Consider the following 18764-nt stretch of genomic DNA (forward strand, 5'->3'; position numbering starts at 1 on the left):
GAAAATGAAAAGAGATAGGGAGCCTAATCTGAGCACGTAGTTGTTGGTCATGTACCAGCATAGAAACACCCAAACTTCACTACATGAGGCTATCAGAGCTATGGCCATGAGGCCAGACAAGATTGGTATCCTCACAAGCATCATCTCTTAGGAGTCTGCAAGACTATGCGAGACTGCAGTCTTGGGATGCCTTTTATTGTGTGATTATAGAATCATTGGAATCATCATGTGTATTACTGTTGTGGCCTCGGTATTTTCCTGAAAGCTGATTTACCGTAACTGCTTCCCACTTACCAGTGGCTACTATAGCCCCATCCTGATTTCTACTGGGGCCACAACTGAACTAGTAATGCAGGGCAGTTTCATGCAGTGAAATCAGTAATAAAACAGACAGTGGTCAAGACTTCAGCGTGAGTGGAGGCACAGAGGTATTGAGTATTGGAGGTCAGTGAGTGGGTGTTTCAAAAGCTACCCATTGTAAACACTTTGAGGGCATTTTTATATTAATAGTTTCTCTCTCAGTGGAAACTGGACATCTCTCTGGTGTGACTTGTGGAGCTTTTTCTTCTGAGTGAGACCTTTTCCACTGGTCTGGAAGGCCACATTCCATATTCCTGTTGTGTAAATTGAGCTCTAAACCCCTTTCTGTGCTTATTTCCTGGTATCCAGTGGCTGATGCCTTTGAGACGGTGGGTCCTGGGTCAGGTGGGTGAGTGTGGTAGGCAGGACGGGTCAAGGTCTTGACAGAGTGGGTGGTGTGAGTGTTTTGTGTGTGTATGTGTGTGGTAGTGCCTCTGTCCCATGATATTCTGCTCTTACTGTGTGCATCTGTGGAGCAGGCCCTTCTGGTTTAGACTGTGCAAAAGCACACGAGTGGTGCACAGGAAACCAGTTCCAGCTGCTATAAAGCAGTCCATCTGTAGGGCCGTTGCTTCCCTTATTCTTTCCTTTTGCATTAGTTTTGCCGTGTCATATGGCGTAATACTAGAAATCTTTTATTTGTTAAAATCACCTATTAATGCTTGTTAGTAAAACTTGTAACTTTTTGCTACTTTTCATGAAAATGATTTACAGTTCTCTTACTCGTGATATAAACTCTTGAGAATTAGCACTGTCTTTTTTGGAGGCATTCTAGTAAACAAGCTATGCTTGTTTAATAAAAATTCTATTTAAAGGTAGAATAAAAACGTTGAGTAAAAGCATGCTGTCTCTTGACTGAAAAATAAATTTTACTGAAGAGCTTTGGCATTTATTTTGGTTATTTAAAAATTTTCCACCACATTTTCAAATTTTTATTTTGATTAAATGGTGATTGACATCAGTAGTGATGCTCATCTAGTTAATATAGGTACTACCTTCTCATTTTTAAACATACCTGTAAAGATGTTTATAATAAATTATACATGAGCTGTGTGTGCTTAGTTGTGTCCAGCTCTTTGTGACCCTGGGGACTGGAGCCCACCAAGATCCTCTGTCCATGGGATTCTCCAGGCAAGAATACTGGAGTGGGTTGCCATTTCCTCTTCTGAGGGACTATCCCAACCCAGGGATAGAATCCTAGTCTCTTAGGTCTCCTGCATTGGCAGCCGGGTTCTTTGCTACTGGCACTTACTGGGAAGCCTAGCAAATTATACATGTATGGAATAAGGAAAGCAGTTGAACAGTAATTGCACAAATGTACATTATTTGTTCCAGTTTGTAGTGATGGAAAAGATACAGGGATGTAGTTTTTCCTATTTTTTTTATGGTTAGTATATAATTGTAGTGTTTATTTGTGTGTGTGAAAGCAAAAACAAATAAGATTTCTTGATTTACTTTGTATGTGTATTTTCTTTTCCATCTAGGAGGAGTCTATATTCAGGACGAAGTAATCCCAGGAAAGGAAGAACAGCAGATCAAGATGTGTAGTTCTGTGGCTGCCAAGTTGTGGTTCTTGACAGATCGTCGAATCAGGGAAGACTATCCCCAAAAAGAGATCTTACGAGCGTTAAAGGCCAAATGTTGTGAGGAGGAACTGGACTTTAGGGCTGTGGTGATGGATGAGTTGGTGCTAACAGTTGAACAAGGAAGCCTGGGTAAGTCTATAGTTAAGTAACAGTTTGGATTTTTACCTAGAATTTGGTGATTCTTTTTGTTTTAGGAATAATTAGGTCAAAGGATCTAGGTAATAGGCTTTGTCATTACTAAGTATCATATAGTCTAAAAATCTAGTATATCTTACAGAAGAAATGGAAAACACCAGTATTTATTAAACCCTTCACTGTATTATTTATTAAATAGTTGTGAGGGACGTTAAAGATAACCGACTACTTTTTTGCCATTATTATTGTCTTCTAGTTTTTAAAAAGCCTTGTTTTTAAGATGCCTCTAAAGGAATTTATACTCCAGTCAGGGGTCCTTCTAGTAAATTAATCAAAATTCATGTGTGATTCTTCTTTTTTCTTTAGCAAATACTTTATAGTGTAAAATATTAATAGTATTTTTAATGGATAAAAGTGTCTTAACTGATGAGTTTTTTAAAAATATTTCTAATAGTTCATATTGTTTTTGGATTACTAGGGGAAGATATTTTGGAAATGTGTTAGAAATTCTTTAGGACTGTCTTTCAGGAATCCTTCAGGACACCTTTCCTTTGGAAAAGTTAGGATTTGTTACAGCTAAATTGGTCACCTCTGTTAGGGAGAGGTAGTTATTGGTGGTGCTAGTGATAAAGAATCTACTTGTCAATCCAGGAGATGCAAGAGAAGTGGTTTCAATCCCTGGGTTGGGAAGATTCTCTAGAGAGGAAATGGCACCCAACTCCAGTATTCTTGCCTGGCGAGTTACAGTCCATAGGGCCACAAAGAGTCGGGCTTGATTTGAGCAACTGAGCTTGCACAATAGTAAGGCAAAGTACAGGTCTGCTATTGTAGGTTAACTTCATTCATGAGCTAGTTAATAATAGATCCAGAATCTTGCCTGATTTATACCGTGATATCTTGGGTTTAAGTAAGTAGAATCTTGTAGCAAACAATCATTCTTTGTTTCAGTCCTCTCAACATTTTTTATTGCATTCTCATTACCTTTCAGCAGTTATTGTTTCTTTACCAATAACTGCATTAGAAATATTTCTAAATTACTTCACTTGAATTAATAAGTAGTTACTACCTTTATAAGAAAGATGCATACCATGTTGTTTTCAGTCCAGTTTTTTTTTTTTTTTTAAATACATGTCCCCAGTTCTAACACCTTACACGGATTCAGAAAAATCTGGGGTAGAGTGTGTGTCATTCTTTCATTAAAATTGAGTACCCACTTTTTGCTAGTTAATTGGTACGGTGTGTAAAATTAGACATTAACATTAATCAGTTGATCACACAAATAAATGTAAAATTATTATGAAAGGAATTGGATGTTACTGCACCCTCCTATACCTATAACAGATAAATTTCCCTTGAAATCTTTTATCTAGTACCTGTTCCATGCTTTTACAACTTTATAATTATAAGGTCCATACAACTGTTGTTGAAAATAAAAACTCTTTGTGTTAAAAGCATGTTCTTGAAGTCTGAATGAGAAGAGATCTCAAGGACAGTGTGGTATCTTAGCTCACTAAACACAACTTCCACAGGCTTCTGGTGTATGTTTCTGTGTTTTAAAGGTTGAAATACTAAAGGCTGCATTTCCAAGAGTCCCCTGTGTTGCTCATGTGACCTAGCTTCTGTCAAATAGGCACATTACAGAAAGATTTGGGAGGTAGAAAATCGCTATTTTTCAGAAGTTTCATAGGTTGAAAACCATTGTCTTTGATTTTTTCCTAGGTGCCTAATGGACATTTTTACTTTGTTCTCAACTGTTTCCATGTCAGTCTGTCAAAACTGAACCCATGTTTTCCCCCTAAAACAATCTTATTTCAGTTTTTCTGTCTCTGTAACATTGCCTTTTGGCCTTTTTATCCATTCTTAAGAGCCATTTATACCACACAATATTGTTGCTTTTTCCTTCCAAGCCACAGCTATTCTAACTTCTACTTCTCACTGTCCTGGATCAGGGTCTTAGGGCCCAACATTTTCATGACACAACAGCCCTGTATCTCTTTTTCACAGTCTTTCCTCTCCAGCCCTCTCTCATTCACAGATACTACCTTTATCATCTTAACATGATAAAACCTTGAGAAACTCTTGTTTCCCTGTACCATTGAATCTTATTTTATATTAAAGACTTTTCATTGATGTACATCTTATGAATCCAGGAATTCCTGGTTGGTTTTTTTTCACATTTTGTGTATTTTTTAATTATTTAAATCTCTTACCATCTTGTAAGAAGGTAATATCATTTTATAGATGAGGAAACAGATGAGGAATTAAGTGGAGAAATAATAATAAAATCCCTCTTCTTTTTATATACCTTTATTGAGAGATTTATTTTTGCATACTACTTTGAGTTAACTGACAAATGTCCTGTCTTTTCACCTTGCAGCTCATAATCCCATTCATTATTTGCTTTTCTGTGAATGCCTCTTTTTTGAATTAGAGTTTTGCTGGATATAGGAGTCTTAGTTGGCAGTTTTTTCTTTTAGCAGTTTGAATATATTAACTTCTTATCTTCTGACCTCCAAAGTTTCTGATGAGAAATCTACCAGTGATTTTATTGAGGATCCATAGAATGTGGTGATTTGCTTCTCTCTTGCATTTAAAAAGTCTCTCTTTGTCTTTTGAAAAATTGATTATAGTGTATCTCGCCATGTGTCTGTCAAAAGGTGGAGATTGTTGAGCTTCTTGAATGTTTATATTCACATCTTTCATCAAATTTGGGAAGTTTCAGCTGCTCCTTCTTCAAATATTATCCTCCCCCAAGTCTTCCTGGGACTCCAACAATACATAAGTTTACTGATTGTTCTGTCTGCTCAAATCCACTTTTAATTCCTTTACATGAATTTTCATTTCTATTATTGTTCTCTTCAGCTCCAGAATTATTTATTGGTTTCCTTTTATGTGTTCTGTCTGCTGAGATTAACATTTTGTTCACACATTGTTTCCTTGACTTTTTTCATTCTTTGAGTATCTTTAAGGTAGTTTTCCCCCTTTAAAAATTTTTTTTGTATTGAGGTATAGTTGATTTACAGTGTTGTGTTAGTTTCAGGTATCCAGCAAAGTGAGTCAGTTATTTTACATATAAGTCTATCTGCTCCCAATTTATCTCCGCACCCCCCATAGTTTCTTTTAATGTCATTGTCATGCTCAGTTACTCAGTCATGTCCGACTCTTTGTGACCCCATGGGCTGTAGCCCGCCTGGCTCCTCTGTCCATGGAACTCCAGGCAAGAATACTAGAGTGAGTTGCCATGCCCTCCTCTAGGGAATCTTTTAGACCCAGAGATCAAACCCAAGTCTTTTATGTCTCCTGCATTGACAGTTGAGTTCTTTACCACGGGCACTACCTGGGAAGCCCAGTGGAGGGAGTGGTACAACAAAAAGTACTATGGCCTCGTTGTCTGCACCTCTGTGATCAGAAGCTGCATCCAGCCATCACAGCAGAGATCCCAGGTATTTTGAGGGCAGGTCGTTACACCCACCCTGACTCCTGCAGGGTGTGTCAGCTGCTCCAGAACCAAGTGCACAGTATGGCTAGAGAGTGGGCGATGAGTAGTTGCTGCTGTTCTGAAATTGATCAAAATTAACTGCATTTATGATCCCAGTCTTTTTCTGAAAGTTGTGGTCCTTCAGCACATTGACCAGGGGGTGTCTAGATGGCGAGACAGAGTTCTGATGCTTCCTACTCCTTCATCTTCCCAGAATCCTCTCTATACTCATTTTTTATTGTGGTGTATCTTTTTGTTTTGTTGTTTTACATTTTGGGAACAAGTCTCTTATGGGATTATGTGTACCGTGATTATCTTTTATCTGTGGCTTGCCTTTTTCTCTCTGTTAATGACATCTTCTGGTTAGTAAGTGTTGAATTAAGCACAGTTTATATTTTTCCTTTTTTGATTAGTGCCTTTCGTGTTGCAGTTAAGAAAATTGTGTGTGCCCAAGAGTCTTTATTTTAAAATACATGCTGAAAATCTACTTGATGAAACACAGCATTATTAGGTGAAATTATTGTTAAGAAAAGGGCATTACAGTGTGGTACCACTGTCTAAGGATATGTGAGTGTTAACTTTTGCTGGTTTAAGAAATAATTAATAAAAGGATAAACGATAATTTTCTAAGTATGGGCTTCCCAGGTGGCTCAGTGGTAAAGAATTCGCCTGCCAGTGCAGGATATGTGAGTTTGATCCCTGGGTCGGGAAGACCCCCTGGAGAAGGAAATGGCAACCCACCCCAGTACTCTTGCCTGGAAAATCCTGTGGAGAGGGGAGTCTGGTGGGCTGTAGTTAATGGAATCACAAAGAGTTGTACGTGACTTAGAGATTAGACAACAAGAACAACGATGATTACCTTTAGGGAAAAGAAAAGGATTAAGAGGACAGGGATGAGCAAGACTACTCTGACAAGTTTGGGCATGTATTGATAATTTTTGAAAGCAGGTACTTTGGATTTATTATAATATTTTTATTTTCTATTTAGAATTTTCCTCAATAAAAAGTTGAAATGTTTGACCTGATGAAAGTTTGTTTGACTCAACGATAGACGAGAAATTTTGGAATTTAGTGATTTTTGGTATGGCACCTTGTTGAGTTTATAGGTTGTTTCTTGCTTCCTGGATTCCCAGAATTGCCCTGGTGTTTTTTTGACCCTGGTTTTTACAGCATTCTTTTTTTTTTTTTTTAATTCTGTGCATAATCCTATATACATCCATTATTATTTTTCCTGCACAAGTTAACTAGAGATATTTTAATTGCTTACAAATAAAATAAGCTTCCCCAATACGAAAATTAATTCCAGAGAGCATGTTGCCAACAACAGACCTTTAGAGACTTGGTTACTTGGCATAGATAGGGCAGAAATCAATTAAGACTACCTTTCCAGAATGGGATTCTAATAATCCAAGGCACACAGTGGTGAAACTGGAGATTAAGTAATTACTTTTATTCACTTGGAACCATGCCTCTTGATGAAAGTGAAAGAGGAGAGTGAAAAAGTTGGCCGAAAATTCAACATTCAGAAAACTAAGATCATGGTATCTGGTCCCGTCACTTCATGGCAAATAGATGGGGAAACAATGGAATCAGTGATAGACTTTATCTTTTTGGGCTCCAAAATCACTGCAGATGGTGACTGTAGCCATGAAATTAAAAGACGCTTGTTCCTTGGAAGAAAAGTTACAATCAACCTAGACAGCACATTAAAAAGCAGAGACATTACTTTGCAAGCAAAGGTCCATCTAGTTAAAGCTGTGGTTTTTCCAGTAGTCATGTATGGTTGTGAGAGTTGGACTATAAAGAAAGCTGAGCATTGAAGAATGGTGCCTTTGAACTGTGGTATTGGAGAAGACTCTTGAGAGTCCCTTGGACTGCAAGGAGAACAAACCAGTCAATCCTAAGGAAATCAGTCCTGAATATTCACTGGAAGGGCTGATGCGGAAGCTGAAACTCCAATACGTGATGGGAAGAACTGACTTATTTGAAAAGACCCTGATGCTGGGAAAGATTGGAGGCGGGAGGAGAAGGGGCGACAGAGGATGAGATGGTTAGATGGCATCACCTACTTAATGGACAGGAGTTGGAGTAAACTCCAGGAGTTGATGATGGACAGGGAAGCCTGGTGTGCTGCAGGTCATGGGGTTGCAAAGAGTTGGACACGACTGAATGACTGAACGGAACTGATGTCTGTTGAAGATAAACCTTTGCAGTCTGTTAGATACTGCTGCAGAAAACTTTATTTCAGTTTAAAAATTATATTTCTTTTTACAAACACGTTGGTTTTCTGGGAACCAACTTTTATCTTGGCTGTTCTTTTCTTTAGATTTTTAGTTAGTGTTAGTTACTTAGTCGTGTCTGACTCTTTGTAACTGCATAAACTGTAGCCCACCAGTCTCCTCCGTCCCTTGAATTCTCCAGGCAGGAGTTGAAGTTGGTAGCCATTCCCTTTCTGGGATCTTCCCAACCCCAGGGATCAAACCCAGGACTCCTGCATTGCAGGCAGATTCTTTACTGTCTGAGCCACCAGGGAAGCCCCAAAAGAAAGCCTGTTTCTGCCTGGCTTCAAATTGAGGACGTTTCCAGTGTGAGGAGAATGTGATAACCACTGCATTATGGAAGCACAGTTACTTGGCTGAACATCACCACATGCGGGACCTTAGCTTCCCGACCAGGGAGTTTGCTTTTAGTTCATTAATTTCTGCTCTTCCTTTTTCTTAGGTGTTAATATGATTTGATTTACCTTTGGTGTTTGAGTTATTTACATCTTGTTTTAGGCGGTATGTCTTCAGACATTACGTAAAACACATGCTCTGTTTCTTAAAAAATGGTGAGAGGAAATTCCCTGGTGGTTCATTGGTTAAAACTCCAATGCATGGGGCAAAAGTTTGATCCCTGTTTGGAGAACTAAGATTCCACATGCCAAGTTGTGTGTCCCACTCCTGTGGTGAGACAAGTTCAAATTTCAATATAATAATAATTGAGTATCTACTATATTCCAGATAGTGCTGGGGATATAGCTTTGAACAAGGTAGTATTTCCTACTCTAATGGAAATTTCTGGTTATTCTGACTCTCAGTCTCCCTTGTGCAAAAGAGGAAGATGGATGGCAGAGGTGATTAAAAATTATTAAGTGCTTATTATATGCCAGGCACTTGCGAACTAATGTTAACAAAGTTAATTCTCATCACAACTTTATAAAGGAATTAGTTAACTATTCTTATTTTAAAGAACCTGCAACACAGAGAAGTTCAGTAACCAGCCTGGGGTTACACAGTGGAGAAACAGTAGAGCTTGGATTTGAATCAGATATGGGGTCGTTGTTGCAGTAGATCTGTTCACTTTCTGTGTTTGCCTTTGCTATCCTTTCATTATCTACCTTTGATAATGAGAGAAGAACCTTAATTTACTTCCCCTGTTGGTTTCTTCAGAGTTTTCTGTATTTGGTGAGTTTAATACTGTTTCCTTCTTTGTTATTTATTATTCTATAGTTTTAAATTTTATTTACAGTTATATAAATACATATTTATATTTTGAATTTTACATCAAAAAGTTCTAGATATAATGTAGTTATGTCACCTGCTCTACTTTGCCAAAGTACGTTGGAACAGACTTATGTATTTGTCTTTAACCTGGAGTTGTTAAAAAAGTTTACTGTTTTTCAAAGTGGAAAGTGAGACTTGACATTTAAAGGACACCACAAAGATACTTTGCTTCCCCTCTCCCCTTGTCTACACTAGTCTGTTGCTGGAAAACTGCAGTAAATTTTTGACTGGCTTCATTAATAGTGACTAAAATGATATACTTCCCCACTTTTCTTTTCTCTCTGTATATATTTTTAACTATTTCAGAATAGATTACTATCTTATGGGGGAAGAAAATGTATAATTAGAGATAGTATTTCATACTTGGATAACAGTAAGGGAAAAAACTTCATAAAACTTTTCATGCTAAATGAGAAAAATATATCTTTTTGCTTCTAATACTGAGACCTTATGCATCAAGTATTAAGTAAACCATGTTTGCCTGGGAGCTGAATACAAAAGGGGATAAAAAATCAAGTTCCTAAGATATATTACTAATAACAGTTAACACATGTGCTATCAGCCTACCTCATTCTACCAGTGTAAGCTATAGAAAAGGTAAAGAGAATGTACTGTAACATGCTGAGCTCAAATACCAGCATTTATAAAATTTAAGGAGTTTAATTAGAATTATTTAGCAGCATTACATTTTTCTATATTTGTTACATCTTACCTCCTTTTGGGGATAGAGTTGGTTATTTTCACTCCAGATTCTATAGTTTTTAAAGGCACTTTGAGCAGAAACTAGCCAGTCACTACCTTCAATAAAAGATGTCTTTAAAATAGACAGTCATAATCTGAATGCTTGTTTGTTTGCTTTCTACTTTCCTCATCTCTTTCTCCTTTTCTCTCTCTCCCTCTCCCTTGTTTTCAGACACATGACTGTCAGCTGCTGCACAGCAGTGCTCAGTGATAATGTGGCACAGTGTTAAAGTAGTTTCTTTCTGGACCACTGATGAGGGACCTGGGAAAGAAGTGTTATTGATTCCTAGTCATTCCCCAAAGAGGACATCTTTGAAGAACATTTGTTTTTGCTATCTGGGATTAATAGTGAGATAAGTCTTAGAAACAAATTTGAGGGGGAAAAGGATTGCTGAGGATATCAAAGAGGGGTGGCTTGATAGGAAACATAAAATTTATTTTGATGGGAAGCAGGTGAGCAGATAGGAAAGGCAATATATATATTCTCAAAAGAATGGATTCTTACATTATGCCTGGTTTTTTGATACTTGATACTTTCTAGATGTGTGAGTTCTAACCCAGCCTTAATAAAGACTTTAAAGTATTTTGTTTAACTCTTGAGAATTGTTTGACTCTTGGCACTACAAATTTCCATTACTAATTGCCCTATTCTCCTCAAAATTTGGGCAGTTACTTTCCTCCTACATTTTTGGGACCTGTGGGGCAAATAAGCCAGTGATTTTTTTTTTTTTTTCCCTTAAGTTTAAGGAGACCTTTCTGATGTGAAGACAGACCTGCATTTATGGTGGGCAGCAGTCCAATGTGACCAAAGCCCTCTTGCTGCAGTCTTTTTTTTTAATGTCTTATTTAAAATATTGAAAAGTAGATTTACAATGAGTTGAGTATTTTAAAGTGTTCAGAATTATGTGGTCTTTTTTTTTTTTTTTTTAAAGATTTTACATGTGGTGAATTTAATAGCTTTGTCAGTTAAGTAATGGATTAATATTCTGGGTTACTGACCTAAACAACTGAATGTGAATTTAGCAGGGTGTAGGGAATGCTCAAGGAGAAGGCAATGGCACCCCACTCCAGTACTCTTGCCTGGAAAATCCCATGGATGAAGGAGCCTGGTAGGCTGCAGTCCATGGGGTCGCTAAGAGTCGGACACAACTGAGCAACTTCACTTTCACTTTTCACTTTCATGCATTGGAGAAAGGAAATGGCACCCCACTCCAGTACTCTTGCCTGGAGAATCCCAGAGACGGGGGAGCCTAGTGGGCTGCTGTCTATGGGGTTACACAGAGTTGGACACGACTGAAGCGACTTAGCAGCAGCAGCAGCGGCAGGGAGTGCTCAGAAGTTATGACTCTGTTATCCTGCCTACTTGCTTTTTCCAGGTAGAGCTCACAGCCTGAGAAAGGATATGTTAAATTTCTGGTCCAAAATTTGTTTTCGAGTACCCCTTCCATTCATGGAAGCCCTTTCAGTCTGTCTAGTATCGTCATAATTCATCTGTCTTTGAGTGCTTCCTTGATTTTTGGCATAGAGATTATGTGACTTTTAAATCATGTACAAATAGTACCTTTATTTCCAGTTAAAATACTTAAAGTTATGTCAGCTTTAAAAGATTCCTGAAATCCTGATGAATGCTCTTGAACTCTAAAGGATGGATGGAAGGAAAAGAAATGCCAGTCAGCAGGGAGCCTATCAGTTGTCTGTTTCTTATTCCCTGAGGATAAAAACACCTAGTACTTAATCATGTAGCCAAACTAGACTCAAAAAGCAGGGGTATAGTGAGATTTCCCACTTAATTACTGGCAAGGAGATTATTAATATCCCAAAGGAATCTTTCCACTAGGAGAATAGTCAGCCCTTAGCACCTTCTCACTTTGCCTTGACAAAACAGCAGCCTTTTAACACATAGTACACTTTATACAAAAAAATACAGGAACACAAATTTTTCCCAGCCCCAATGCTATTCTAAGGTCAACTCCTTACTGACTTTTGATGTTTAATCATACACTTAATTCAAAACTTACATCTAAAATATTTATATTGAAATCTCTATTCCAGTACAAAGCAAAGTTAGATGAATAGCTTCGTAAGTTACCATTTAAAATGATAAGCAGAAAAGAAGCGGAATTGAAAGCAGAACTGACTAGTGGAACATTCATTTGGAATGAATAGCTGTGGCCACAATAAGTAGAGTGCAATTGTGCCTGTGTATCATAAATAACAGATCTAAGGAAAAGAGTCATTTGCCCCGTATTTCAGTTTCGTAAGCTCTACATCAAAGATAAGTTGTATTTACTAAAAGTACCCAAGAGATCAGTAGTACTTTGCCTTTTTGGGGGGTTCACATTCATCTGTACCTGCCTCTGTTTTTCTGGGTAGCCTCAGATCACCTTCTGCTTGCCTGGAGTAATAAAGTGTCTGTTTTTGTCACAGGAGGCATTGAATTTCTTTTCATCCTCAGTAATACCCATCATAGTGTACTATGCATATCTGACTGTGCTTTGGGTAAAGTACTCCCGTATTCCCAGTTTCTTTTTGGCAGGAGACTTAGAGTGAAATACTTCCATTACCTTCTTTAATCCCCTTTCTTTAAAGTAGCAAAAACTACAGTTTAGGGAAATGAGAAGATTATGTCATAACAGATGAATTTTCTCTTGACAATTAAAGTATCTTTTTTTTCTGCTCACTCTTCTTTTTACCTTTCATGTAACAAATTTGATTATTTTCTTCTGGTAGCACCGACTTTTCTTATTTTTCATAATAATACTTAAAACTAGATTTTCTGAGTTTTTTGACTGATTTTTCTTCAAGTTTTTGCTTCCTTCTTGTGACCCTTATCTGAGATTCATCAGGTCTTGGTCCGAGGAATTTCCATTTTTTCTTTTTCGTTTTTCAGCCTATATGTCCCCATTTCTGAAGTATTAAGATTCCTATACGTGCACACTCACACCCCACACTACCAGAAATGAATTCTGTATACATATGTGTGTAATTCCTATCCATACTTCGACTATTACAGAATAGTTCTACTTTGATGTCCTTATGTTATCACCAAGATCATCTATGATCCAGAGTCAGCATCTTCTGCCCTAAACCGAATTCCCTTTTCACCTTTTTTCCATTCATTTGGTCACTAGGCTTTTCTCTGATTTCAAGGAAAATGCTGTTTAGATCTTGCCTGTTGAAGCAAGTCAGCACAAAAGCCAAAGAAATGAGAAAATGCAGGATTGCAGAAATCTGTTGCTACTGATCTCTGAGCATGATTGTGAGGAGAACGCCTGGAGCCATTGGCCAAAAACCTCACATCTGCTGATGACCACAGCGCTACCCATAGCTGCCCCCAGAGAATAATGACTTCTACTTTGACATTTTTTTTTTTTACTTTGACCTCTAAAATTGTGTGTAATTATCTTTCACTGGTGAATTCTCCAAATTGGAATCCTGCTGATAAGGTGGTCTGGGAAGTGCGTCTAGCCCTTGCCATACAGGAAAGGATTAAAAGATAGGGATGTATCAACAGGCAATATCAAGCTCAGTTCCCTTAATCAGAACACTTATAGTCTCTTTGACTCAGAATTGTGGATCCAACAGTTTCACTTCTGAATATTACTTAAACAAAATCACTATCTTGAAGATTTGTATGTTACCCCCATGCTCATAGCATCATTATTTGTAATAGTTAGACACGGAAACAAACTTAATGTCCATTGACAAATCAGATGAGTGTATAAAGAAAATATGGTGTACACACACACACGCTCTCTATAAAAGTCTTGGGTATGTAATGTGTAGCATGGTGATTAGACAGGAAGCTTATATACCTTATTTACCAATCTTCCCAACTTTTAGAAAAGAACCTGACACATAGTAATTAATATTTATTGAATGGATATCCATGAATAAGGGGTTGATCATATGGTGTCTCCTCAAGTATAATTCCATTGAGCCCAGTAAAGCTATGCTTACATTGGCTTAGATGTCTGTTATAATTTTACATGATGAAAGAAAGTGCCACAAAACGATCCAAACAAAATTACCTACATATTTTTCTTTACTTAGTTAACATTAGGGGAAATACTAATAATAACCTGGGATTTTGGATGGGATAAATGTGTTATATTTTTATATTTGAATGTTTTAATAAGTATATATATTTTAATGGATATACGTTTTAAGAAGCAACTCGAGTACCTTGTTCCTTTATTTGGGACCTTTTTAAAAACAGAATGGCATTGGATAAAACTGAAGAAACCGCTCTTTTAAAAATTCTTTTTTTGTACTAAAAGCATATGTAAACACAAAGTTATTTGCTTTTTGAAAGCAAATCTAGACATGTTTCTGTCTTCAAACATAGAGATTTATGACAGTCTTTTTAATGAATACATAATATTTCATTGTATTGGCATGTACCAGAATTTATTTACCCAGTACATAAATTCTTCTCGTTAAATTTTTTTTCTTACAAAAGAAAATCATTGAGGGAGGAATGTGGCTCTGTCTCAGTAAAAATGTTAGCAGAATAGTACATTTCATTTTGAGACCTGAGCTTTGGTATGTATCTATTTCTCTGTTTCATTGTATGTTCTCCTTTGATGGTTTTGGTTTCATTCCTGTGTATTTCAGGTCTGCGTATCAATGGAGAACTAATCACTGCCTACCCGCAGGTGGTGGTAGTGAGAGTACCAACCCCTTGGGTGCAGAGTGACAGTGACATCACTGTTCTGCGCCACCTGGAGAAGATGGGATGCAGGCTGATGAACCGACCTCAAGCCATCCTGAACTGTGTTAATAAGTTCTGGACGTTTCAAGAGTTGGCAGGTCATGGTGTTCCTCTGCCAGATACTTTTTCTTATGGTGAGTTTACTCATAAGACTTTATAGCCTCAGTTTTAGAGCACTGATAGTATCGAAAGCCCTGCTAAACTGATAGGGTTATGTGATACAAGGAAATTTGTGAATGTGAAAGAACTACTTATAGAAGTGACTTTAAGTTTTAACAAACTAGGCAGGAGAATTATGAGACTTATCTTTGGTATGGAGAAGGAAATGGCAACCCACTCCAGTACTCTTGCCTGGAAAATTCCGTGGATGGAGAGGCCCGGTAGGCTACAGTCTGTGGGGTCGCAAAGTCGGACATGACTGAGTGAGTGACTTCACTTCACTTCACTTCTTTGGTATAGATAGAATGGACTTATCAAACTCTTTCTGTAAAGGGTCAAATACTAAATATTTTTGGCTTTCCAGGCCATATGTTCTCTTTTGTGACCCTCAGTAAAGCTATTGTATTGTGAAAGCTGCTGCTGCTGTTTTATGTTCGGTTGCTAAGTCGTGTCTGACTTTTTTGTGACCCCCATGGACTGTAGCCTGCTAGGCCCCTCCTGTCCATGGGATTTCCCAGGCAAGAATACTGGAGTGGGTTGCCATTTCCTTCTCCAGGGGATCTTTTGACCCAGGGATCGAACCCGTATCTCTTACATTGGCAGGCGGGTTCTTTTATGACTGAGCCATCAGGGAAGCCTGAAAGCTGCAGTAGACGAAGCTTAAATAGTAAATGTGGCTGTTTTGTAGTAAAACTTTATTACAAAAAGGCTATGAGCCAAATCTGTGTTTAATTTGACAACCCCTGAGGTAAAAGAATCTGATAATCACTATAGTTTCTGATTCTCTTCATTACCATTTTCATGTTAATGCTTCATAAATATTTTCATATTTTTTAAAGAAAATGACACTAGATATGCTTTAAACCATTGCTTCTGAAGTCATCTGTGGGAGAGGACCGTTTTTTTATTTTTTACAAAAAGAATTTACTGTGGCTTTCAATACTATAGTGCTCTAAGCCAATTTACAGTATGCATAAAGTACAGTAAAAATATCAGAACAATGCCAAATTATTTTCTTGTGTTTACTCATATTTTTCTGAACACATATCAATAGCAAAGAAGTCACAGAGGCAGGGGTTCTGGACCACACTTGAAGTAGCACTGTTAAAACATTGTTGTGTTAATATATTCCTGACTTTCTAGTTCTTCTAGCTTTAAAGAATCAGGCTTACTATAAATCACTGTAGTTTTTCATTAAAATGTCCAGCCGAATGCTTGGAAAGTTGGAGAGGCTTTAAAAAGAAATTACTGTCCTCTTGTTATTTTAATATTTTAAAGAAGGGAATTCCGCCAGTTTGTATGGCAAATGTGGATACCATTGCTCTTTTTAGCAATTGCACAAGAAAAGACAATATGAATAGTTCTTTCTTCCTAACGGTTTTGAAATGTTATGGCTTACCTCATCAGTCTACCATACTGATTTTAAGAGAATGGAAAGGAGCAAAGTATATTAACCAAATCCAGCTTAAAATGTGGAGAGTGGCTAATCATAATTTCTCTTAAGCTACAAATTTATGATATTGCAGTTGTTTAATGAACTTTTTCCTAGTCTGATTATTCTGTCATCCATGCTGATTTTTTGCAACTACAATCCATTTTTGCTCTTCATCATTTATTTCTAGGCAGTATAAATAGAAAGAACAAAACATAACCTGTGGGTACTGAATAGCTCATGATACAGTGAACTCTGCTTTATTATAGAGAAAAGAAAAATTAATTTGTGTATTTGATAAGAGCGAGAGCACACACACGCATGCGTGTTAGCATTTTTTCAAGTTGATCTTAGGGCTTCTATTACTTGTGTGGTGGAAGAATAAAGGATGAAGATATGAAAAATAGAACTTCCCTGGTGATACAGTGGATGAGAATCTGCCTGCCAGTGCAGGGGACAGGTTCAGCTCTTGGTCTGGGAAGATTCCACATGCTGCAGAGTAACTAAGCCTGTGTGACAGCTGCTGAAGCCTATGTGCCTAGAGCCTGTGCTCTGCAACAAGAGAACCTACAACAATGAGAAGTCCTACAATGAAGAGTGCCCCCTCGTTTGCTACAACTAGAGAAAGCCCACACACAGCAATGAAAATGGAGTGCAACTAAAAATAAATAAATAAATTATAAAAAATGAAAAATGTTAATGGAACTAGGAAACTTTGTTTTAAGTTCTTTGATTTGGATATTAGAATATTTATAGTTCAATAGTTTTTATCCATTTAAAAAGGAGTAGTTGTTTTAAACTGATAGTTAACTGAAGACAAAATTGAGCCATAAGTTCTTACCTTCTACCTTCCTTGTCTTGCTGACTTTAGATAAAATTTATCATAAAACACCTCTGCTGCTATTCTTAAATTTTATTTTTTGCTCAAACCAGGTGGTCATGAAAATTTTGCTAAAATGATTGATGAAGCAGAAGTACTGGAGTTCCCAATGGTAGTGAAGAATACACGGGGTCATAGAGGTGTGTATGAGTTGTTCGTATTATACATAATATTGAAACTATTCTTCAGAACTTCTAAAGAATTGTAGGGAAATTGCTAGGTGCATGGTACCTCAGACTTGTGGAAGGCTTTTGTGAGTTATTGAGTTCTGCTGGAAGCTATTTCTGTTCATTAAGTGGTTATCTTGGACATTTTAAGATGCATACTTAATTTAGACTGAGTCTCAAATTAATGATCTATCTTCCTTTTAGTTCAAGGATTCTAGATCACTAACACCATCATCCCCATCCCAATTTATGTTGTTTGAAAACAGTATATAAAATATCTTAACTCTGGATTAAGTAATGATTTTTTTAAGGCGTAAAATGATTCATAAATCCAAGTACTTACTTCCAAGCTATAGTGCCTTGACAGATAACTGGATGAGGGTTCAGCTGGGGCTTCAATGCACTATTTCTACCTGATTTCTCCAGTCAGCTAAGAAGTCTCGGGGCTCCTACAGTGACTGCTCCAGTGAACAAAGAATCTGTGTGACCTTTTACAACCTAGCCTCAGAAGTCAGATAGAACTCCTTATTCTGTATTCTGTTGGTTGAAGCAGTTACATCCCCTCCTAGATTCAAGCAATGGGACATAGATTCCCCTTCCTCTTAATGAGAAGACTGTCAGAGTATTTATAACTGTATTTTAAAAACAGACACTTCTATTGGCACAAAAGTAGTAATTACTGCTATCTTACTAAATGCAAATATAGTATCTTAATATTGCATAATATATAAAACATGTTTTAAAAAAATATGTTTTAACTCAGAAAAATGTTTTACTGATAAGTGAGGCTAGTATTATTGGCTAACCTGAAGGAATACAATTCATAAGAACCCAGCCTCACCATATATACCAGAATAAATTCTGTTAAGAGATTGGGGAATGAGAGAGTGACCATAGGCAACTGATTCTGAGAAAGTAGATTGGGACACAAGAAGGTATAGGTAGCAGATATCAACTGCTCATAGTCTGATGACATACTCATTTCTTACTCTTTTTTTGGTCACAGGCAAAGCGGTTTTCTTGGCTCGAGATAAGCACCATTTGGCTGATCTAAGTCATCTTATTCGCCATGAAGCTCCATACCTGTTCCAGAAGTATGTTAAAGAGTCTCACGGAAGGGATGTACGTGTCATTGTTGTGGGAGGCCGTGTGGTTGGCACCATGTTACGCTGTTCTACAGATGGGAGGATGCAGAGCAACTGCTCACTAGGTAAAAGCAATGCAGGAGGTTTTCTAGGATATAAAGGAGTGTTATGTAAGCTTATTCAAAGAGTATTTGTATATAACTCAGATCTTTTTACTTAATAAGTTGAAAAATGTATCTTTCACATGTAAATATGATTTATAGACTTACCACAAACATAATTTATGTATGTATAAATTTGCTTTCACCCAGGCTCAATTTGTAACCCAATTCACGAATGTATGAAAAGTCTACCAGATTTCCTCTTTGGTTTTATATTGAATTGGCCAAAAAGTTCATTTGGGTTGGTCTTACAGAAAAACCCAAACGAACTTTTTAGCCAGCCCGGTATTATTTTCTGTATAATTGAGGTTCATTTAAGCT

At 37.3% G+C, this 18764-nt stretch overlaps 1 protein-coding gene across 7 annotated transcripts in view; it reads left to right on the plus strand.

Annotated features, from left to right (window-relative positions):
• RIMKLB (ribosomal modification protein rimK like family member B) overlaps positions 1 to 18764 on the plus strand; it is a 39443-nt gene that overhangs the window by 13700 nt on the left and 6979 nt on the right. For all 7 annotated transcript variants that reach the window (XM_043881315.1, XM_043881312.1, XM_043881311.1 and 4 more), the window contains 4 exons: positions 1845 to 2075; positions 14463 to 14693; positions 17084 to 17170; positions 18204 to 18407. In XM_043881315.1, coding sequence (XP_043737250.1) covers positions 1901 to 2075; positions 14463 to 14693; positions 17084 to 17170; positions 18204 to 18407 — 697 coding nt within the window. In that variant the 5' untranslated portion in view covers positions 1845 to 1900. The remainder of the gene's footprint in view (positions 1 to 1844; positions 2076 to 14462; positions 14694 to 17083; positions 17171 to 18203; positions 18408 to 18764) is intronic.

The sequence above is a fragment of the Cervus elaphus genome, chromosome 22, assembly GCF_910594005.1.
Source record: "Cervus elaphus chromosome 22, mCerEla1.1, whole genome shotgun sequence".
NCBI classification, from domain to species: Eukaryota; Metazoa; Chordata; class Mammalia; order Artiodactyla; family Cervidae; genus Cervus; species Cervus elaphus.